A 22,953-nucleotide genomic window follows, 5' to 3' on the forward strand; every position below is an offset into this window, starting at 1 on the left:
ATTCTTTTTTTTTTAATTAGTACATAATGACATGCGTTGCATTAATATATAATTTATGCCATTTAACTGTTAAATCAAAAGAATAATTTGTGATTGAGCAATAATTGGAAAAATATTGAGTAATAAATTAAGCTAAACAAATTTTTTGTGCTTGCTTACATTAATGCATGCCGTCGATATTGTTAAAAGAAAAGATTTGAAATTGAATATAAATAAATTTATTGCACATGCATGGGTTATCCACAAAACCCAACCCCACAATGTAAGAGAGACAGCTTATTTTCTCATGAATATCAATGTTGAAAACATATAAGATTGGTATAACCCATTAAAGTAGCTTAATTATTTCTCTATATGTATTGATCCTTTTTATCTTTGTTGGTCCTACCTACTCAACTTTTTATCGTATTTTTCAAAATGGGTTTTGAAACGTAAGAGAAAGATATCTATGTTTGCAAGCTAATTATGATTAGACTAAAAGGAAAATAGATATAATATTTTAAAAAATTTATTAAAATATTTTAAATTTTTATTAACTTATTACGTTTAATCAAATTTTTATATTTTTATTTTAAATCAAAATATTATTTATAATTTTATATCACTCAATATTGACATGACATAATAACATGTTGTAATAAATGATGACGTGACATATTAATATAAGTTAATGATAGAATCACATAATATTTTCACTTTTCACGTCAATATTATATTAACGTCATATGAATATTAAATGATAAGTTATATTTAATTAATATTAATTAATTATTATTAATAAGAGTATATTTGATAAAAATAAAAATATAGAGATTTTTTTATACAAGGAAAAATATCTAACTAAATAACAATTTACATCATTCTAGTTGAATTTATTCATAACTTGTCTACAAAGATATAAGGTAAAATTCCTGATGGAGGAAGATCGAAATTGTGAAAACCTATAAAAAGATTATCATGATGAGTGGTCATCTAGTTAGTACACTGATTGATTTTAAGATAGATACGAGTATAATAAAAAAATAAAAATTTATTTAAAATATTTTAAACATTATGTCTTAAAAAAACTTAAAAAAATAATAAATATAGTTACTATCATAAGACAATTAGCATAGCTAAGCCTACATGCTTTTAGCATATTACCTTACGCGAGAGAATCAAATTCAAGTCGTTAGTTAAAGTTCAATAAAGTGATTATGCCATACAAATGTGATTAAAGTTTATTGTATATAAATATAAATAATTTTAGATTTGAGTTTTATTAATTATCTAGTTTTATGTATGTCAGGTAAAAAATGAATAAATTCGATGATTTTTTATATGCTAATTAGAATAATTATTTTAGTTTATGTGGAGAAGACAATAGAGGTTATCTTGTTGGTTCCATCTATCCAACAAATAAAGAAAAAAAATGTAAAATTGGATCCTCCTTGTTTTCATCGAACTGAGGAGAAGGTTTTGGGACAACGACATCTGCAAACTTAGTTGAATCACATGATTAAATTAAAACTATCCACGATTCATGTGACATTGCCAATGACAGACACAAAGAAAGAAATTATGAGTTTCGTTCGGACCACTACAGCTCATTTTCTTGAACCAGACATGCTTCTACATGTCATTCCGGAGTTGTGATCTGTCTTAATATATATCTCGTGGACTCCACCTCACGTGTGCCCAATCACATGAGTTTTTTCACTTCTCTTCTTCTTGTAATAATTTCTTTTACTCTCGTTTGGATGAATGGTAATGTTTTGTTCTTAAAATGGTGATAAAAAAATATATTTTAATAAATTAAATTAAATATATAGATCAAAAACTTATGAATAATAAGAGTTTTAAAATTTGTACTCAATTAGTTTTAAATTAGATATTCATCTTAAAAATTTAATAAAATTTTTTAAAATAAATATTGTCTAAATTTTTTAATCATTTTATGAATTTTTTATAATTTACATCATGTGATAAGTCTATTATCTCTATACGTTAGAGATATTGAAATAATGATAAGGTTATTGGACCACCCTTCACTTACTATAGCTTTAAACCAGTAAAAATTTGAGAAACCTAGGTTATGACTGACTTCATAGAATAAAACTGAAGAAAAAAAAAAAAAAAGAGAACCAACACTACTTGAATTGTAGGGTGGAGGAAAAGGGTACTAGGCATTAGGTAAAGATGATAATTCTCACAGTAAAGGGAGTAGTAACCAAGTGTAAAGGTGAAAATGGCACATGAGGGATGCCAATGGGGGCTGGTTTGCCTTGGAAGCTAGAGCTGGCCCCAATGGGAATATATGAGAGACAGAGAGATTGCGTTGGCTTGAGGCAAAAAAGGTTAGAAAAGGCCCTCCCCCAAGAAAGCTGGAAAAGGGCAGCATTCTTGGTTTGTTTTGTTCAAGAAATCCGTCTCCAGGCTGATTGATGCGTGACTCCATTAAACTACTGGAATCCCTTTGGAATACCCCATCTCCCACCTCATTTCCTCAGTCAACAACCCAAAGCTGAGGCTGGCTGAAGCAGGGTGGCGGTTTGGGTATGTGGGTCCATCTACCACATGGCACCACGTGATTTGTTCATTATTTATTTATTTTTTTACATACAAATTGTCAGCCTATTCAAACACATTTTGCATAGGGTATTCTCCTTTTTAACATTGTGAATCACATGTTAGTATTAGCCGCTGGTGAGATTCTTTAATTACATTATCCAAATTGGAACAAGATTAATCAATTAGCTTAGGTCAATGTGGATTGTTTCATTTTCTTTTTTGCTGTCAAAAAGTAATGTCAAACTTTTCTTCATTTCATCATTATGTTTAATTTTTAAAATTAAAACTGATTAACTAAATATCTTATATTTATTTAAAGATATCGAAAACGACGTCTCGAAAAATTTTTAACAACTTAAAACTTAACATTGAAACAAAAAAAATTTAATCTAATTTTAACACAAAAAAAAATCACTTTTCTCGAGTTTTGTTATTCTGGTATTTATACGTGGCAATTATCCTCTTGAGATGGAGGAGATTGACTAGCAACTTGATGGCTGGTGAATTGTAAATACAAGGGAAAGAAAAGGGGGCATCAGTATGCTACTAAATAAAGGGGGACTGAGGGAGGAGTTTGGAGTTGAAGGAAGTATGAGATTTCTTGACGTAAAAGCAATGAGCAAAAGCTCATTCAATAAGGTCAATGAAAATGGTGTGAGGTGGGATGAGGAAATTTCTTTTGCAGGTTTTCTGTTCCATTGGACCTTTCAACACAGACTTTCTAACAAACTAAAATGGGAAGGAAATCAAATATCTCAATATTAGATTTGTTGAAGTTATGATTAGTGTTTCACCCTAGCTTTAGCCAGGTGGGTGTGAAAAGGCCCATTGGCTTGATAGGATAATTATGGCTCCAAATTAGTTAACTAGGTTTAACTATTCCTTTTTTTTAAAAAGTAAATTCTACCCTACATATGAGATTTCAATTTTTTATGAATTTTTTTAATTAATATCTCACAAAAATTATTTTTCAATTAACATTCTGTGGATAATTTCTGTTTATACAGAATTTAAGTTGGTAATTTTGTTTAGTAAAATTATAAAAATTTATGTAAGTGAAAATAAATAAGTTTAATTTTTTAATTGAGACTATTTTAATAATTTTATGAGATAAAATTAATACTTTAATTTTTTGTCAAAACAAAAGTTATTTATAAGATTCTAATTGAAAAAAAAATGTAAACGGAGTTAAATAAATAGTAAATAAATAAATAAAAAGACATTGGAGGAAACATTAATTTGAGATTAGGGAATGTGTGTGATGTAATGACCTTTTTTTTTTTTTTTTCTTATAAGCCAAACTCTTTTTGCTAGTTGCTTGAAGAAAAGCTTCCTTGTCAATAATGGCAAGAAAAGAAAGCAAAAATCTCCAAAATTCTAAGCAAGTTGTGCATTTGTAACGTAAGGAAAAGAATGACAAAGGGGAAAAGGAAAGGTGATTAGATGACAAAAACACAATCAGAAAACATAATGTTAATATCCCTGGAATCATCAAGGGCTCATTTCAAGACAATAAGTTGTAGTCTCTAAGATCTTAATAAATTAAAAAACCAAAATAATTTATTATTATTTATGATGAAATACTCGAGATTTGGCTTGTTGTAGCTTGGGTAGGTACCTCTCCATTGCCCCTACCATAAAGAAAGGACAACAGGCTTTGTTCCGCACTTGTCTGGGTGTCTACTCCATCAAGAAGTGAAACACGTCCGATAAACTGTTCTAAATTCAGAGAGTTTTAACCATTCAAAAGCATTAATCACCCAAAAGCCAATTTTTACAAGGAAGGCCAACGTTTGACAAGATGGGACCTTCTGTTCGAACTCTGATCAAAGATTTATGAGTCAGGACCTGATGAATCTAATCCTGCCTTGGGTGGCAATAAAACATAGCGACACGATCTTTGTCTGCTCTTAAAGAGAATAATGTTTTCCTAGCTGGATGCTTCCCGAGCCCTGAATTAATGGGATGTGGACGTTTTCATCCCCCAAGTTTTGAGACGCCGAAGCCCCCACTTTGCCATGGAAAAAAGGGCAAGCTACGGAACACTTGACAGTTAAAACTTAGAACGACATGCAGGACTTTTGTTCTTTTAACATGTAGACAAATGTTTTTAAGTTGTTTCCTCAAACAGCAACTGCTAAGCAGTTGCAAACAGCAATTCAAGGTATTGTTGGATTTAAATATAAATTTTGAAAAAACAAAAGTAGAGGTGTCCATATCTAGCTTCCTTTTTTTTAAAGCCAAGCTCAAGCTCAAGCTCAGCCCGATGGAACCATTTAATTATTATTTTATATTAATTTTTTAAAAATTTAATATGAAATATAATATTTATTAATAAAATAAATTAATCGAGCTGGGCCGAGCTTGTGCCTAAAATTATGCTAAGCTCAATCCGGCAATACCTCTAAGCAGATCTAGGCAATGGAAACAATATAGCACAAGGGTACTCTGCTCTACCAGCCTTAGTAACAATTCTTATTTTCTTCTACTGCAAATAAATATGTACAGAAATGTAAACCAGCATTGTTAGCTGAAGATGACCTAGGAAAGTAGAAGACAACAAAAGGGCACATCCTTTCCATCCATCTATATATTCTATTATGAGGCTAATCATGAGCTGTCAGCCATGAAGAAATTTTTCTTAGGAAATTTGGAAGAAACATGGTGAAAAAGAGTTCTGGAACAGTTACACAGTCCCTAGGAATGATTATGATAGGATGATGGAGTGGGATACAGAGGTACACACATGCCAACAACATATTGCTCTAACATATCACACCAAAAAGTTATTATGAACTAACTGCAAAATCCAAATGGTATACATTAAAAACACTGATACCTATTCAGTAGATAAATTACCATACTGCCATGGGTTGAATTCAATTGAAGCAACGTCAACTTCATTGACACTGTCTGAGCTATCTACAGCTGCCCGATGGTCAGTGTATTTACCATTGTAGCAATAGATTTCTAAGTCACCCCAAGGTGTGGCTGTAACTTCATCTGTCAAATCAAACCATCTAGGGGTAAACTGATGGCCCTTGGCCTCTCGTGTCCTCTTTTCGGCTCTCTGCCTCTCCTCCAAACTGGAAGAATGAACAAAAGATGCAAATTAATCTAGACATTGGAAGGAAGAATGCAATATTCTTAAACCATGAGAGGCAACTACTACATTCCGAATATGTAACTCGCTGATCTTTTCCCTTCCTTTTAATTTAATTGCACATGAAAATTAAGAGGTGAGGTTAAATAGAAATACTGAATCAAGGTACAAAGAAAGCACCTTCCTATTGAAGAGCCCCCCCTATTTCCTTTTCTTTTTTTATTTTTCCATTAAACATTTGAGGGAGCAATTGCCATCCCATAAATAGCCAGTCAAGATGGAGAGCTTATCTTACAAAATCCTCAGAACTACAACCATTAAGAAAGTTTTATGCATCTGTTGATCAAGGTATTCTCATCAAAAGTATTCTTTCTAGAGTAGAGTTGCATCACCATATTGGGTCAAGTTTGTATTTTAAATGGTATTTGATAAGAAGAGATTAAATAAGAATAATGTGTGATAGAAAGGCCTAGTTTCTGGCATTTATTCTATAATCCATGCAGGAGGCATGAAGTAATTGTGAGAGATCCCTCAACTCCATTTAGGTGTTCATAGCTTTTTTGACTTTTTGTATGTGTGCAAAAATTTTTTAAGTCTTTGTATGTGTCTGCACGCACGCGCGCGCGTGTGTGTGTGTGTGTGTGTGAGAGAGAGAGAGAGAGAGAGAGAGAGAGAGAGAGGGACCAGCTCTTCTCAGCACCAGCCTTGGATAAATCACCCTTCTCAAGTGCAAATCTATCAGGTCGCAGACGAGAGTCGGATGCTAACAATTTCTTAGGAGCAGTATCAAAGCTGTTTATTTTATGTGCAAAATAAGTGTACTGAAATTTGTCATTTTCAGGAGCATCAGCAACATGCCAAATCTGCAGACCAAAAATAATATGCAAGTCATAAATCTGATTAAGTTCATTAGTCTCGCAACTCACAAGCTTGTTCATGAGCTCACATAGAAGCTAAACTTACCAGATAGAACCTTAAAACAGAAGGATTGCATTTTATATTTCTAACATTTAGATAAACGCATGAAGACTCGAGGCCTTTCACAATATAAAATGACAGCCAGCCAAGCATTTAACATGAAACCAATAAAGAAATATTTCAAGGATATAAGCAACAGATAAGAAGGCTAGCAACCACCATAATATCTACCATTCTGAGGAAAATTAAAACCTGATGACATAATCTCATTATAAAGAATAGGTTAACTAAAGCAGTTGGTTACTAACTAAAATGATAAGGGACAATGTTTAAGAAAGAACCTCTTTCAATTCTGTGCCCTGAAGAGGTTCCCCTTCCATGTCACATGGCTGATAGCTCATTGACTCATTCCACTTCCCTGTCATCAATAGTTTAGGTTCCTCATCTGCATTATAAACATATCCATCCACTTCATAGCGACCAGCTCTGCAATCAAATAAAGCCATAATCAATCACCACTTTGCCACTAGGCACTAGCTGGTTGCAAGTAATGTGGAAGTAAGCATATTAGAAACACAAAGTGAGTCCTGGAAACAAATTTTGGGGAGAAAGGGACTGGTCAAACTACATAAAACATATGTATCTGATTAGTATGAATCGCTCAAATAAATTAGCGTGGGGTGCATTCTCTGCACACAGAAGCCTTCGAGAGAGAGAGAGAGAGAGAGAGAGAACAAGCATGGATGACAAAATAGGGACACAATTTGATGCAAGTTAGACCTCCAAACTGAATTTTGGCCACCACTCATTTTAAGAATTCCAGATGTAGCAATACTATTTCCTTAAATTATATATGACACTGTATATAAATGCCAAAAGATGCAAATGCGTAAATTATTATGCTTAAAAAATAATAATAAAATGAGGTATGAAGAATACCCAAACCAGCCACATGGTTGAAAATACAACACAACTTTGTCCCCAGTAGTCAAATTTGTCATGATCATCTCTCCTGGTGAATCAACCCAAGTTCGTCCAAAAATCAGATTGTTAACCTTCGTGGGAGGAGGAACCAAATCTAAAACCACACCATCTCTTTTAAGAGTAACACGTGTTCTGCTTAAGAATAAACCTAGATGAGAATTACCTTCCAACAGAATATTAAACAATAACTATACCAGAAAAACAAGAAGACATAGAGTGAAAAAGATAGTTCACAGAAAACAAACAAAGTATTACCTTCCAACAGGATACACATCAAGAGAATTCCCCAAAAATTTAGTCTTTAACTTTGATGTCACATTATAAGTAAAATGTTCATTTTCAGCATGCCCAGCACTCATTGGAGGATGATGACTGACCTGAAATGATAATATAACTCAACATGAAAGAAAATAACAGACAAAGTAAGTTGTGAGAACATATTTTTCCTAAGCTCAAGTTGTTAAAACTAAACATACATGAACCCAGAATTGCTTTCAGAAAATGAAAGAGAGTGGACAAGGGAAGGCCTAGAAATTGCAGGCACCAAGTAGCATAGACAGACATATTAAGAATGAAGGAGACCAAGCTTAAGATAATGAAATAACTTAAAAGTCACCTGCTCAGAAATGAATGTAATGCCTCCGTGATTAACCATCTCATATGTTTCCCCAAGAATAGGATTAAAAGGTTTCCATGTACGTTGATAGGCATAGTACACAGATATAGCCCATGATGCTGTACAGGATCATGAATTCCATTAATAAAAAAACAAAAACTAGAACTTGCCTCATTAAATAAAATAAAATAAATGAAGTAGAAGCACACTCACCCGCATAAACCAGCCTGAGATAGGGATCCTCACATTGGTCTGCTTGGTCCAACAAGTAGGAGTATTCCATCAACTGCAACAGGCATAGCACATTTACATATCAAAAATGAAAAATGCTGCATACACAGTAACAAACCTGTGCTAAGTAAAACAAACCTCCGCCATTTTCTGAAGCATAGTCATTGGTTCAAATATGAGGACAGGAAGCGTCACCATAGATGTAACATCTGAACCTATATATTTGTGCATCATCTTCCAGTAGCTCTCTCGTTCCTATTAAATAAAAAAAAAAAAGTGTTATCCTCAAAATATCAGCCTAAAAAAGGAGTAAAAATAAAGTAAATACAGAATGCATCTCTTCATCTCCATAGCCCAAAAGAACAGAAAAAAATTACAAGTACAAGGGCCTAGTTTTTCCATCTTCAAATATTAGTTTTCAAATACAACCTCAATAATAGTCAAAGAAATATTAAAAAAAAACCCCCCAAAAACTAAGAGTGATTCAACCATCTTTAAAACTTCCCACAGAGAGAGACGCAAGAAGAAGAGCATCTGTCCATCAGACCCATAAAACAGAGAACTAAATAACATGGTTATAAAGATGTATACATCCTGCTCCCATCTTCCTCTCTGAGCTTCCTCCTCAGCATCTTCTTTTCCTCCCTCTGGATTTATGACTTCTACCCCTTCATAACCAAGTATCCTGAAAGTCATAGGAAGAAGAAAAACATAAAATTTCTCCTTTATAACAGGCGAATAAGACAACTTTAGGATGGAAACCAAAAATATAAATGTAGTCAAAGCATTCCAATCATTCCCACAATTCACAGTGATAAGTGACAAGAAAATGCAGTGTGCAAGACAACGCTAAAGTTATACACCAGATCAAACCAAAGGTCCGATCAACTTTCTCAAGAAATGCACAAACGAAAACTTTATGATTAATCTATATTATAAAGTTCGCAAATATGAGAGGCTGTAAATTACTAACTAAAACAGTACAATTGTTTCTCCTACAGCCATACACAAATACACACAAATGAGATTCATTCAACGACATTCTTTAAACAGCCACAATTAAGTTCTTGACTAATGAGAACTAAAGTGACATTTCGACAATTTGCCCAAACACCACCCAAGGTGCCTAAGCAATTACCCACTAAAAATTCCATGCACAACCTTTTGGCATTCTATTGGGAAGGCTAACCTAAGAAGGGGGAAAAATAGTAAAAGCATGACCCAAACCAACTGAGTTTTGACACATAGCATGATGATGCCTGGAAAGAAGACGAAAAATGCAATGCAAACCATTTAAAGACAAAATTTCATAATAAGAAACCTATCAAATTAATAGATATTCACAGCAGCAATCATGAAACAATCTAGACAGCCAATAAACAAACCTAGGCATCAAATCCCTTCAAGTTTTTTTTTTAAAGGTGTCAAATCCCTTCAAGTTGACAGTATATAATATTGACACGTAAGAAAAACAGTAGCACTCTTGTTTAGAATGAAATGATTACATAACTGGATTGACTTCAGTAAAAGGAAGTAGAATCAACCTATTTCATTAATACAATTTAGCAGAATTGCAATTGTCTGGAACAAGTAAAAGTGATTTGAATGACTACTGCATTGCATTGCATTTCATCTAAAGATGGAAAAGTATCAAGGAAGAATCTTTAACAACGAAATCAAGTCCAAAAGCAACTTCTTTTAGTTGTGACTGCAAAATAAAGTAAAAACCAAAATTCAAACTGAACCGAATTTAATTTTGGAATTTGAAGCATTTAATGAACTAATGTGATGCTAACTCTAAACAACATCAACATTAATTGCCAAAAAGCCCCGCAATCGTTTTCCTCCTTATCAACCTAAAATTAACAGCTAAGCATTTCCAAATAAAGAACGGCAGCCTCTCGGTTCAAAATGATGTACATTCCAATCAAATGATTAACCAATAAAAATATGTCAAATCAAACCACTTAAAGCAGCAGATCATAAAAGAAAAAAAAAGGAACAAAATTTGAAAAAAAAATCGAAAGAAATGATCGTATAATTCAAACCGTCAGCTAAACGATTTAGCTTCCGGACGTGATGCTGGATTAAACAATCTAATCCTACTTAAAGAAAGAAACAAAGCCAAAATGACGACGTGATTAAGAAAGAAAAACTGCAATGGCAGGGGAAATTTACCCGTTGACAGATCTATGCATGGCGTAACCAAACTGAGATAAACCTGACGTCATCGCCGCGAAAAATCCTTTACTCTCATTCTTCTTTGGACTTCCCATTACCCTTTTATCTTTAAATCTTTCCCTCTTTTGAATTTGTTCAAGAATTCAACTTAAAAAGCTCAATTTGAATTGTCCTTTATCTATTCAGGAATCGAAGCAAGGCGGAGAAAGCAGATAGGAAACTTTTGATTCCCCGAAAGGAAAAATATTTATAAGCGAGGATAAGAGGCGGAATTCGCTGGCGATTGTGCTTCACGTGTCGTGAATGCCCATAAAGCATAACGAAATTGGGCTGGACGTGGCCCATCACGAGCCTCGACACGGCTTCTTTTCCCATCACTGACTTGTATTAGCAGTACCGTTTGAAAACTTTATGCTGAATTTACGTCGTTTTAATATACGAAATAAAATAATTATTCAATGAAAATAAAATAATTATAATTATCACATTATTTAGTTTAGTAAAATGAAATATAATAATATTATTATTAATTAATGCGTTTGGTTTGTGAGAATAATGCCATAGAATATGTAACAATTGAAAATATAAAGACCATTTTACTCTTCAAAATAAACATGTAACAAGTTCATTTTACCATTTATTTTTAAAAATTGGTTTAAATTCTTTTTCTATTTTAGATTTTCTTTTTTAAAAAAAGAGTTCAACTTCAAAAAGATTTGAATGTCAATTTTTTAACATTTTAATTTTAAAAAATTTATTCAAAAATTAATCCTGCAGCACACAATTTAAAATCCTCACTATTAATTAAAAAATTAAATTTTATTTTATTTAATGATTGAGATGTATTTTTATCACAAAGGAAAAAAAAGTGAAAAAAAGAAAAAGATAAAAGCCATCTATAATTTGATTATCTGAGGATAATAATTTTAAAATTTTTTTATTAAAGCTAATCTCATGAAACAGTGATTGCATCACGTGCACTGCACTGAGACAAGTTGTATAATTCTATTAAAAAAATAAAAAATAATAAAAATGATAATCTTCTTCTTCTTCTTCTTCTTCAGACATCCAATTCAAGTGCATTTTAGATCTACATCAAAGAATTTCGATTTTTTTTCAAATATTCCTAGGCTTTAAAACCCTATCCCCAAATTAAATTCGAAAATTGATTGAAATTCTCTCTTCTACTTATCATTTTCAACTCGGAAAGAGTTCTTTCAAAAATTCAATCAAAATTGACTATGAAAGAAACGAAATCGGTTAAATTGAATGCACAGCAACATCAGCAACACGAAAACGGTCACTTTTCTCCGTTCAAATTCGCCAAGTTATTAGATCCGGAAGCTTCTTGGGACAAGGTAAATCCTTATTTTTTTTAATTGGTTTTATCGTTGATTTTGTTGACTTTAATTGAAAGTTACTAATAATTATGGTGAAACACTAACTGTGATTGCAGTTATTTTTACTTTAATTATGCTCTTAATTGAGCTAATTCAGTTCTAGAAGTAGTTTAATTTAACGGGATTTTTTTCCCTTCTAAATGGGGTTTAAGTAAGATGATCATGACTGTTATTGAATTGGGTGAACTTTGAAAGAAAAGAAATTGATGATGGGCTTGGTTGATTTTTGGAGCAGGATCAATTAGGAGATGTATTGCATTGGATTCGACAAGTTGTAGCTCTTTTTTGTGGTTTATTATGGGGTGCAATCCCTGTCGTTGGAGGCATTTGGATCTTCATGTAAGTTTTTAAATTCTGTTGCATGCATTAGTAAATTGCCGTGTTTGGGATTCGTATTGGATTGTTGAATCTGTTCCAAGTTTGGTTAGTTCACTAGTTATTTAGATGCCGTATTCTGATGTGACCTCTAAGGAATGCTGCTGTGATGGTTTATTGCTAATTCTAAAAAAGGAAGGGGGTTTTGGAGTTTACGCTGGTGTAATTAGATGGGACACTTCTTGTTGACATACAGTGATCAAAGTTTGAGAAAGTTGTAGATTGGCTAATGATAGAATTACCTTTAATCCTAAAGGGATTGGCTTGTACATATCTAGGGATTCTAACATTTTCTTTAGCTCTCAGGGTGGCTCAGATAATGCATGATGATTTAAATTTGTGCATAAAAACTAGAGCAGATTGTATTTTAGGAGATAATTTTTGGGTTTCTGGTTATTACTAAATCTAGTGGTGCATTTTGCTACATTGATGGAGCCTCTTCGTACATCTCTGTTTTCTATCTAAAATTTAAGGCTGGACATGTCCATATGCATGTGCATGTGCTACGGAATCTAACATTGGATGGGTAATGGAGTCTTGAGCTTATAACTGTGGGTGTTGCACACCCCAATAGGTTAGCCTTTGGAGGAGAGGGTAATGCTCCTTGACAAAGTGGTATTAAAGCCAACCTAGACCTGACTTCGATGTCATGCCAAGCGCTCTAATGAGTGGAGCGGGCAGGGCGATCTGACTGCCAATGAGTGCATCATGGATTCAGGTGGGAGATAATGTTACAGAATCCGACATTGGATAGGTAAGGGAGGTCTTGGGCTTATAAGTATGGGCGCTGCACACCTTAATAAGTTAGCCTTTTAGGGAGAGGGTAATGAACTCGCGACACATGCCACTACTTCTATTTGATGTAGTTTTCCTAGGCTATATTGACAATTTTAAATATACTATCTACTACTGGTGTTTTAGAATTGATGAGTTAAACAGATAAGATTTCTACTTGCATTTATGGAGCATGAAATGTGTATGTCACCATCCAGTATATTGGTTTCAGCCATTTTAAAACTAGCACATCAGTTTTCTAGTTTTCCTGTATTTAATTAGGGATTTGTGCAGCCAACTTCCTCTAAGCTGAATGTCTTGATGTCCACCTCATGCTTATGAACAATTCATTCAATAAGCAAATATCAGAAGGATTTCCGTTGTCCTGTTATATGTTTCTTATATTTCTGTGCTAAACTTTTAGTAAATCGTTTGGTGTTTATATTGGTTTGCAGTTTTCTGGCAATATCCACTGGGATTATATATGGTTATTACGCTATGATACTAAAGATTGATGAAGAAGAATTTGGCGGTCATGCAGCCCTTCTCCAGGAAGGGCTTTTTGCTTCAATAACTCTGTTTCTGGTACTTACGTAACTTCTTATTATTTCATTCATGTTCAAATGCAGAATTGCAAAATATTCCAAAAGGGAGCTTTTCCCATGTTTATAGCTAACGAAACCCCCTTTTTCTGTTCAGTTGGCATGGATTCTGGTATACAGCTTGGCCCACTTTTGATATGCTTTGTGCCATCAATTTGGCTGCTCTCTGTTTCTAAGTCACATTTCAAGACTTTGATCCTGTTAGATGAGGAACCATTCATTTTTTCTCTGAAAACAATGAGAAACTTTCTTACTTGAGAAATTCCAATAGATATTACTTTTTACATTTCATTGTGCAACATTTTGAGTTTGCAGATCATCAGTCTAGGTTTTAGTCATGGTATTTGCATGTTTGATTTCAGTGTTACCTTCCCATAAACATCCCACAGAATGTAGCAGTATGTGGTACATGCACCCGATGCTAATCAAAACACTGTTTTTCTTGCTTTAAATAATCTATTGCCAGCAAACTTTCTGGTTGATATAATATCAGTGCTAAATTGTGTGGTTTTTGGCAGCTAAATATTATTTTGTTTGAAGTATTATTTTTTCTTGAAAGAGGGGAAGGTCGGGTAGGGGGTTTCTTGGCCTCTCCATGGTTGCCTGTTTGTGAATTCTTCCATAGGCATTACTTGTGGTTCCAAGACATGATGTGTTACTCAATTATTGTGTCAAGGCTGCCCTATTGGGACTGGGGGTGCATGGAATTTATGCAGTTTGTCTTATATACGAATTGTCCTAGATGCATGAAATCAAGTTTTCTGTTTCTTTTTCTCTCTCATTTCCTTTTTATCTCCTTACAAGGCATTGCTATTTTCAATCTTTTATCACCAGTCATTCTTAAAGATGATGGATAACCCATGGATATTATGTCAATATAGTCTACGGAAGTGTGCAGAGTCAATTTGCACTTGAGTTTTTGCAAAATGTGACCCAAAGTAGACGACTAAATCAAGCATGTTTTTCAGTGTTTGGACATGGGATAACCATGGGAACTTTAAAATAGTGACTAGGAAACCCCTCAAGTCAGTGTTGTATGATTTCTTCTTAAAATTCAGTTCAGATATTGGGATATGGGAGACTGACGCCATGAATAGGATTAGAGTGGATATCTTGCGGCTGTGCCACGAATTGCTCCGATTCAATCTTGCTGGGAGGTGCATGATCTAGACCGGGGCTGTCATGCTACTTTGCCAGGCTACAAGATTTTGTCGATTTGTTTCTCAAGTGTGTTGCAACTAGAAAATTTTCATGGAGAAGCTCGATGCTTCCCTACTTCGGAGCCAAAGACATCAATCGCACGAAAGGCTGCTCTTCTGCATGACGATAGCATTGTTCAAAGGCAAAAGATAACTAATTAACTTTTTCAAAGGAAGATACTAAAGTCTGCTTCACATTTAATTTCAAGAGTCCCATCAGTTAATTCTACAGTATAAGAAGTCCTGCAGTCTATTCTGTTGTAACAAAAACTTCTACCGAGATCCTTTTATTTTGTCCCTCAAAAAGAGAGTGAAAATCAAAGAGGAAAGAATCATGCTGCTATTAACAGTTGTGATGACTCGCGTACGGTTTGTAGACGGCTCACATCCACCTCCGATTTCTGCCTCTTCTTGAGACAAGGTATACTCGGCCATATACCCATCTTCTCCCTACTCTCGAAACAGATTGCTGCAAAATGACAATCATCAACAGTGTCAACAAAAAACCTACTAACATGTGCTGGAAAGTAACTGAATAGTTTTCCCGTCATTCCTATTCCTTGTACAGAGTAATTTATTATACATAAATGGTACACAGAGAACAAAATCGGATGATGATTCAAGCCTTTGATAAACACTGAGAAAAACTATGGAACATAGAATTGAATCCACTGAAACTACAAATGTGATGATAGTGGAGCATATTCAATGAAGGCATTACTCAGCAAACATCAAGAGATATGAAATCACCTAGAATGAAATAATAGCTCACACATTTCTCTTCCTAAAGCTTGACTACCTTCTTAGGTCCTCATTTAAATGAGCTAAAGAAAAGGAAAAGAAGCAAACTGATAAGGAAACACTATCCAGGTATGAATTACATTACCTCAGCCTTGGCACGAAATTCTAGAGTGCATTCACAGACATGACAATCTGCTCTATGGGGAGAGTCACTGAATTTATCTGATTTGAGAAATGCAAATACCTACAGGCAATTGCTAAAATCAATTAAGACTGACTGGAAGCCTAATAATGGTTATGTTTGTAGGAGAAGATCCAATGTCTAGGTCTAGAGATAAGTTGAGGAGAGAAGAAGAATATAGCACCGTTGTCGCTCTGAGACATAAAACAAATGCAAGAAGACAATTGTTAGGACTCACCTCCTCCCCACAATTTGGGCATGCCCCCTTCAGTGCTACCAAGTCCTTCCTCCATAGTCTTTGAAGCACCCGAACTGGAAAAAGTAAAATTTAGTACAATTCTTGGGTCAGTAGAACAAAATTCTCCAATAAAATGAGATTTAAGTGCCCAACAACCCAACCCAACTGAAATTATTCAACATTACAAACCAATATGCTAGCTCAAAGCCTCTTATTAAAGATTTTATAATACACTTCATTGTGTGGATAGTTAAAAGCAAAATAAATATCCCTTTGTTAGAGTCTCACCAGCAGCTGATGCAAGCGAATAGCCAATCACTGACCCAATGGCCACAAAGAGAATGCCATTAACAGTGGCAAGATACTCAAAGTTCGATGCTTGACTTCCATAGGAAAAATCCGAACTGAATGGATCTCGATACGCTAGACTAATGGTGTAAATGAGAGGCACAAGACAAAATGTAGAGCCAACTGCAAGAATCAGGATCCATATGCTTGCTAACGCCAACACTTGAGATATATCTTCCTGCCCTACATCCAGAATGCTCAATATTCAACCAGAGAAAGTATAAACAGAGAACGTACCGTTCCTCCCACTGCCAATTTCCAACACAACATAACCATACAATGGATCAAAAAATAAAATTTGCCAACAGATCTCGCATATAGAGAAATTAGTGTATAAGACCTTACTACCACAACAGCTGTAAGCCAAACTAATCAGGGTGTAACATGTCATTAAAATTTGTCATATACATGTCAGTATTAATGGGTTTACTTCTTATTTTTATTCAGTTGAAGACTCAATTATACAAACATGATTACAACTAATTCCTAATAACATGCTGCATCCTGGTCTGTTGAACCTACAGCTGAAGTGGGACATAGATAAAGCACTGAACAGAACATAAAAACCAGACAACAATGATTTGCCAAAAAAAAAAAATGATCCTAAAGAGAATTACCTCTGCATCTGCATAAGTCGAATGTCGCCTGATACTGCAACGAGGGTACTTAACAACGGATTTTGAACCATACCAACGTAGCTTTAACTGTATTAAAAAATTCATTTACTATATATCAGTGAAAATTACATTATAAAAGAAAAATCACTAACTCATAAAAGATTAAAGATTTACATGTAGTTACCTCTACTCTATCAAACATGTCATCAACTATCAAAGGCTCCCCACTGTAATAAGAATCCCGTGCCTGATCATTTCCAAAAAAAAAAAAAAGACTTTTAATTAATTCGATTAAAATTTTGGTTAATTTATAAAATAAAAATTAGGGAAAGTAATAAAGTTTCTTACTTGGCGATAGAGGGCTTCTAAGGTTTCTTGACTAGCGGTTTCGATAGGGCCAACGAATATGCAAGACGGAGCTTCATCCTTGGCGGTGGGTAACCCCTGGCTCTTGGCAGAGAAACCCGAGACCCGAACCGAGAACGGAGGCTTTGTCCGGGAAGTCGTGGATGAGGGTAGCTTTCCGGTGGATCCAATCACATGAGGTCTAATGGAGTGGCACGTGCCGGCCATGAACCATAGAAGAAAAGACAAATGGCTGCACTGCTACCACTGCCGTGGCGAAGCGAACATTTGGCGTGGAGGAAATGATTTTGTGGCCAGAAAAAGGGAAAATCGAATGATTTGATTTTGGAGCATTGGGGGTTTGGGGGATTTGGCTTAAATAGGTTGATGAGGATTGTGACGAGAATGCCCCGGCTTTGAGGTTGTGATTCGTTTTTGGGCGCGTAAATATCTGGTTGGTGGGTTCTGGGCCTTCCGCCTGATTTTTCCTCTTTGCTGATTGGTTCCTCTGCCAAAGTAAAAGACAAAACAAGAATAACTGACAGGAAAAGACACGTGCGTCAGCCGGGAGTCGAACCCGGATCTATTGCTTGGAAGGCAATTATCCTAACCGTTGGACTACTAACGCTGGCTTGACAATGGTGCTCCATTTCGGTCTATCGAAGGTTCTTTTATCCGTCCTTTTTTTTATTACAAAGAACCATTGAAGGTCTTGAAAGTGATAGTGGCAATTAATTGAAACAAGGATGAATTTTCCTTCTGTCACTTTCACCTGATTGTGCCTTAGTGATAAGATTACCATAAACGTGTAAATCCAAAATTGCTGTTACTTGTTAAGCAAATACACAATCATGCATCAATGGAAGAGAACCTACCGAAAAGTCACTACTCATTGCAAAAGACAACCACAGAAACACTTTCAAGAACGTATTCTAAATTGATATAGTATTTACAACTACAACAAAACAAAAACCTCTTTGTTTCTTCCTCTAGTTCTTTTGCTAATACTTGTCCCTAACTTGACATTCATGGAACCCCGCCCCCCTCTTTATCATATTCATGTGCCAGGTTTCCCAAGTTTGCTTGAAAAAAAGGGGTCCCATTCATGGACCCCTAGTTTCCCAAATGTGAAATACTTCCAAGACTCTTGTTCATCAAATTCGGAATTCACTGGTTGCCCATCTCTCATTTGGTTCCTCACCGTCTCAACTCTGTCAAGAACTCCTTTAATTGTGAGATCAAATGCATCTTCGATAGTCCCCAATCTTGATGAGGGGTCTGCATATATCACCTTTGGAATCAACCTTATAACCTCCTCCCTCATAGCTACTCTTTTCTCTCTCGGGATTCGTTGCAGTATTCTTTCAATGTTGGCGTTCCCAGATTTCACATCATTTGCCGGTATCAGCACGGAGTATTTGGTATAATCCTTGGGGAAATGCCATATATATTGAACATAAGCTGAACCTGGATGGAAGAAAACTGGAATGCAACCAGCCAAAATTGAATCAAATATTGACCTCCTGGTGTAGGAATCCCCTGGAGGCTGTAAACAGAACACAGAACTTTGAAACAACTTCATCAAATAAACTGGCTTGTGGCACTTCTGGCTTTTATCACATTCAAGGAACCTGCATTTCCTTCTTGAAGCTAGGCACTGATCAATAATTTCATTGCGGATAGACTCATGGAGATTAGGCCTTCGTGCACCCGCGAAAGAGAACAAGAATCGCCTTTTCTGTCTTCTCATTCTGTTCTGCCATTGAAACACGTCATCATCTCTTGAAGGATGAAAATATGTCGGATATGGTATCGCGAAGTCATTGTTGTTCCATGGACTTGACTCAATTACCAACATTGTCATATTCTTTGATTCAGGAAAATTCAGAAGCTCATTGCCCCAATCAGACTCGTTTTTGGGATCTCTCCTGAAATCCCAATTAATTCTTCCTGCTACCAGGAAATGGTCTCGACCCCACATTTTTTTCCATTCAGGTCTTGCAGCGAGCCACTTGACAAGATTAACTGCATCATAGTCTCTCATAAACCCATCAGGATCCCAAAGGTAGCGACCAACATCAAGGCCAGCATAGTATGGAACATAGATTGCTGAAGCGACAGATGGATCTTTAGTTAAGCACTTGTACTGCTTCATTCTGTTGTGGAAAATGACTTCTAATAAGAATTGGTTTGTAGCAAACCAGCCTGTTCTTGAGTAAAGCTTTTCATTACTTGGAAGAGTGGCACCTAGGCCAAGGTTCGATGCGCACTCACACATATCTGTCCAGAAACTAAGTGACCGGCAGTTGTCTAGTAAGTCTTCATTGAATTTCCTGGGGAGATCATGAATATATATGTATCGCCCGGAACAGGAAGAAGAATCAGATTTAGCTCTTAGCACATTTTGTCTTCTTGGTATTTCCACAGCAACGTTTTCTATTCTTTTCTCCACGACTGGAGAGGAATCAGCAGGTTTATTCCCATTTCTTCCCCTGGAAGGCTTGGCCCTTTCCCTTTTGCTCTTGACAATGGGAAATGAGTCAACAGGTTGATCTTCATTCTCTTCTCTTTGTAGTTCGGAAACACTCTCAGTTCCCTTTTGTTTGGCCACTTCTTCCGTTCCTTTTTCTTCCATTGAAGATGGATCAAAAGGTTTATTATCCTCATCCCTGGTATTAACTGCTTCAATACTTAATTGATCATCTCCATTTTCTTTGCCAGAAAATATATCCACAGATTCAGTTTCATTCTCTTCAGCCATTGTTTGGTTGTCAGCTTCCAAATCTTTGTCCAAAGCCAATACCTGATCAACATTTTCAGCCCCATCAACGGAAAAACTCATTGGCTTTGGCTCTTTTTCTGGTTCATTACTGGCCTCTTCCACATTATCTCCACCACTGACATCTGTAACATCAGTAGAATCTCCTGTTTCTTGTCTAGCAACATCATGAAAAGACTCAGATGACTCTACAAAATCCGTATGGTTGTTGCCTAAGAAACTATCTCCGTTCTTGCCAAACGTTATAGACGAAGAATACAAGTAAAACAATGTAAACCATAAAAGAAAAGAGATCAAAACAAGGTACCAGGATTGGTGTCGGCAGCGGCACTTTCCACTCATTGGTTTCTCCATCAACGCTTCACTGCTCATTCTATGATTCAAGCAGAAGCGTCTTTATACATATAGAATATACAAAGCTAGGAGATTGTGTTAAGAAAACAGAGGGAAAACATAGACAGAAGGAAAGAAGGCTAATAGGGTAAAAGAATCTGGAAAGTCATACAAGGTTTGCTTGAAAAGCAATGGAGGAATTTTTTACCAGGGAATGAGAGAGAATAGCTGTTTGAACCATTCAAGATTTTGGTGCATTGAATTACATGTTATTAAAGGAAAACTTCTATATATACATACCATTTTCCGGGTATAGAGAAAATCAGTTAGCTTTATTGCCAGTGGGGCTTAATTAAATGAGATCAACCCCATGAAAAGAAAACTGAGGGCTGATATGCTACCGTTCGATCATTAATCAGAAGGTCATTGATCAAGTCTGAGAGCAAATAGTCCAGTGATCAAAGCTTGTATTTATTGACTAATAAGCCTTCCTGTAATCGCTAGCCATTAATGTACTTGCTGACTGATGAGAGATTACCTTAATGGTAATCCCTAGCCAAATCTTTAATTGCTCATGCTTAAATGGCTTGTGCTTCTTTCTGTTAAAATGAAGAATTCCAACAGACAACCTCGGGTTAGCTAGCCCAGTGAGGAAGAAACATATTGAGGCTAGTGGCCTGCCTGGCTGCCTTTAGGCTTATAACCATAAGGACCTTGGTGTTGGTATTGATTGGACCAACTTCCTGGAAAGGAACCATTGAATCAGTGTACACTCAATCCAATCCTGGTGGCCCCAAATTTGAAGTCAAATGCATATTCTATAAATTTATTTGGGTAAGTGTTCCACTACATACTTGGATGATCTCTATACTATTTGAATACAGTTTCCATCATTTCCATTGACAAGAGTTCTATTTTCTGAACAAACATTGCATTTGATCATAAATTCTCAATACAATCACCAAATTTATATAGCTTTTGCTTTTAAATTTTAGTATATTTACTAAATTACATTTATTTAAAACAATTGTGTATATTAAGGTTAAGGGAAACAAAGGATTTGAAAGGTGACAACAACTATTCCATGCTTAAATAATTCTTAAACCATATTCACTTTAAAGCAATACTTTAGTTTGCATGGATTTTTTTGATGAAAATGAAAGTAAACTAACTCCATCTGCCAACAACTCTAGACAAACATCAAACTTGCTAGATTTGGGGTAAAGGGCCCCCCAATTTTGCAAAAGAGAATGCTTAGCCGTCAATCCTTTGGGCTTATCTACTCCTTCCATCAGGTTCAAGTGCTTGTCAATTACATAAACAATTCTTCAGACTCTTCACCAAGCCATCAGTCAAGCAAGCCCATCAGTATTTCTCGTGGAAAATAGTGAAGTGCCGTTTCCTTCTTGTGAAGTCAACTTTCTCCAAAAGTTACGTATTAGTACAATCATACAGTTTTTTTTTTCTTCTAGAATTTATGTTTTTTTTTGGAGTAAAATTTGTCGAGGAAGGAGACAGGTTAAAATATTAGGGATAACAAGTGAATTTATCACACGATATAAATTATAAAAAAATTAATCAACAAGAATAAAATATTTTATAATATTATATTAATTTTTAAAAATAAATTTAAAATTTAAAATTAATTGATAATAAAATAAATTTTTTATATTTAAATTTTTATAATGTTTAATTTAATTGATGTGACATTTTTATTTTTATTTTTTAGTATCTGAGAGCCTCCGACACCAAACCCCTGTTTATTAGCGTTTGTTTGTTATTGCCATTAGGTTGGGGTGTTTCTGCCTTGAATCTGTTTGTTAACTTTATTGAATTAAGACCCCGAAGCACAATGTCCCGACAAGTGTCGAACTTGGGATCATCTCCAAAGATTTTTGTGCTTAGAAACAGAACAGAACCCAATCACTTATTAATTCAATTTTCTTTGGACAGTTTCAAAGTTATGCTCTCTTCATCTGTCCACTTTCCCTTTGCTTTCTCTTGTGGAAATCAACATCGTACAGAAAAATGCAAGCACATATTCCATTCCTATACTAGAGTATATTAATTATTTATTTCTTTTTTTTAAATTTGTTTCCATCGTTTAATTAACTTTGAAAATCTGAGCACTTAATGTAAAATTTAATTGCCAGAAATATACCTTAATTAACTCACATTGGATCTCATTAAATTAATTCAAGACCAATCATCTTACCAAAATTATCATAGCCTCATTAATTTGATCTTACACGTTGTAATCAATCATAAACTATATTATATGCAATGATTTTGAAATTAAAAAATAAAATAAAATCATAAGATTACAAAATCAAATCTTAGATCTTCTAATCTGTGCAGCAGAATCTGTCTTATGTCTACAATAATGCATTCTCCATTACTTGCACTTTACACGTGTACGTGTTTAAAATAATGTTTTT

The 22,953-nt window shown here is 34.9% G+C and overlaps 4 protein-coding genes and 1 non-coding gene across 6 annotated transcripts; 1 reads left to right on the forward strand and 4 right to left on the reverse strand.

The window, feature by feature from the left end:
• Positions 1-5,058: 5,058 nt before the first annotated feature.
• ORP3C (OSBP(oxysterol binding protein)-related protein 3C) lies at positions 5,059-10,850 on the reverse strand. The gene is made up of 10 exons (XM_021422491.2): positions 10,581-10,850; positions 8,994-9,087; positions 8,541-8,657; positions 8,385-8,457; positions 8,172-8,290; positions 7,811-7,932; positions 7,511-7,687; positions 6,913-7,057; positions 6,338-6,516; positions 5,059-5,636 (listed from the first exon to the last, which is right to left on the reverse strand). Exons 1-10 carry the CDS (start codon positions 10,676-10,678, stop codon positions 5,390-5,392), a joined length of 1,371 nt encoding a protein of 456 aa, XP_021278166.1. The 5' UTR covers positions 10,679-10,850; the 3' UTR covers positions 5,059-5,389.
• A 742-nt stretch (positions 10,851-11,592) lies between these two features.
• LOC110412190 (Rab5-interacting family protein) lies at positions 11,593-14,257 on the forward strand. Its single transcript, XM_021422692.2, has 4 exons — positions 11,593-11,941; positions 12,219-12,322; positions 13,588-13,717; positions 13,832-14,257. Exons 1-4 carry the CDS (start codon positions 11,825-11,827, stop codon positions 13,868-13,870), a joined length of 390 nt encoding a protein of 129 aa, XP_021278367.1. The 5' UTR covers positions 11,593-11,824; the 3' UTR covers positions 13,871-14,257.
• Positions 14,258-15,111: 854 nt separating this feature from the next.
• LOC110412189 (PGR5-like A protein) lies at positions 15,112-17,799 on the reverse strand. Of its 2 annotated transcripts, XM_021422690.2 has the most exons (7): positions 17,407-17,797; positions 17,243-17,305; positions 17,059-17,145; positions 16,382-16,619; positions 16,094-16,167; positions 15,820-15,918; positions 15,112-15,402 (listed from the first exon to the last, which is right to left on the reverse strand). In XM_021422690.2, exons 1-7 carry the CDS (start codon positions 17,629-17,631, stop codon positions 15,316-15,318), a joined length of 873 nt encoding a protein of 290 aa, XP_021278365.1. In that variant the 5' UTR covers positions 17,632-17,797; the 3' UTR covers positions 15,112-15,315. The 2 variants fall into 2 exon arrangements, with proteins under 2 accessions (XP_021278365.1, XP_021278366.1); XM_021422691.2 differs by lacking the exon at positions 15,820-15,918 and having other exon boundaries at positions 17,407-17,799.
• A 160-nt stretch (positions 17,800-17,959) lies between these two features.
• On the reverse strand, positions 17,960-18,031 carry TRNAG-UCC (transfer RNA glycine (anticodon UCC)). The gene has a single exon. It is a non-coding gene; the product is annotated as a tRNA-Gly (tRNA).
• A 200-nt stretch (positions 18,032-18,231) lies between these two features.
• On the reverse strand, positions 18,232-20,747 carry LOC110412188 (Exostosin family protein). Its single transcript, XM_021422689.1, has one exon. It carries the CDS (start codon positions 20,552-20,554, stop codon positions 18,461-18,463), a length of 2,094 nt encoding a protein of 697 aa, XP_021278364.1. The 5' UTR covers positions 20,555-20,747; the 3' UTR covers positions 18,232-18,460.
• Between the last annotated feature and the right edge of the window lie 2,206 nt (positions 20,748-22,953).

The sequence above is a fragment of the Theobroma umbraticum genome, unplaced genomic scaffold (assembly GCF_002168275.2).
Source record: "Theobroma umbraticum cultivar Fairchild unplaced genomic scaffold, ASM216827v3 scaffold_95.0, whole genome shotgun sequence".
NCBI lineage: Eukaryota > Viridiplantae > Streptophyta > Magnoliopsida > Malvales > Malvaceae > Theobroma > Theobroma umbraticum.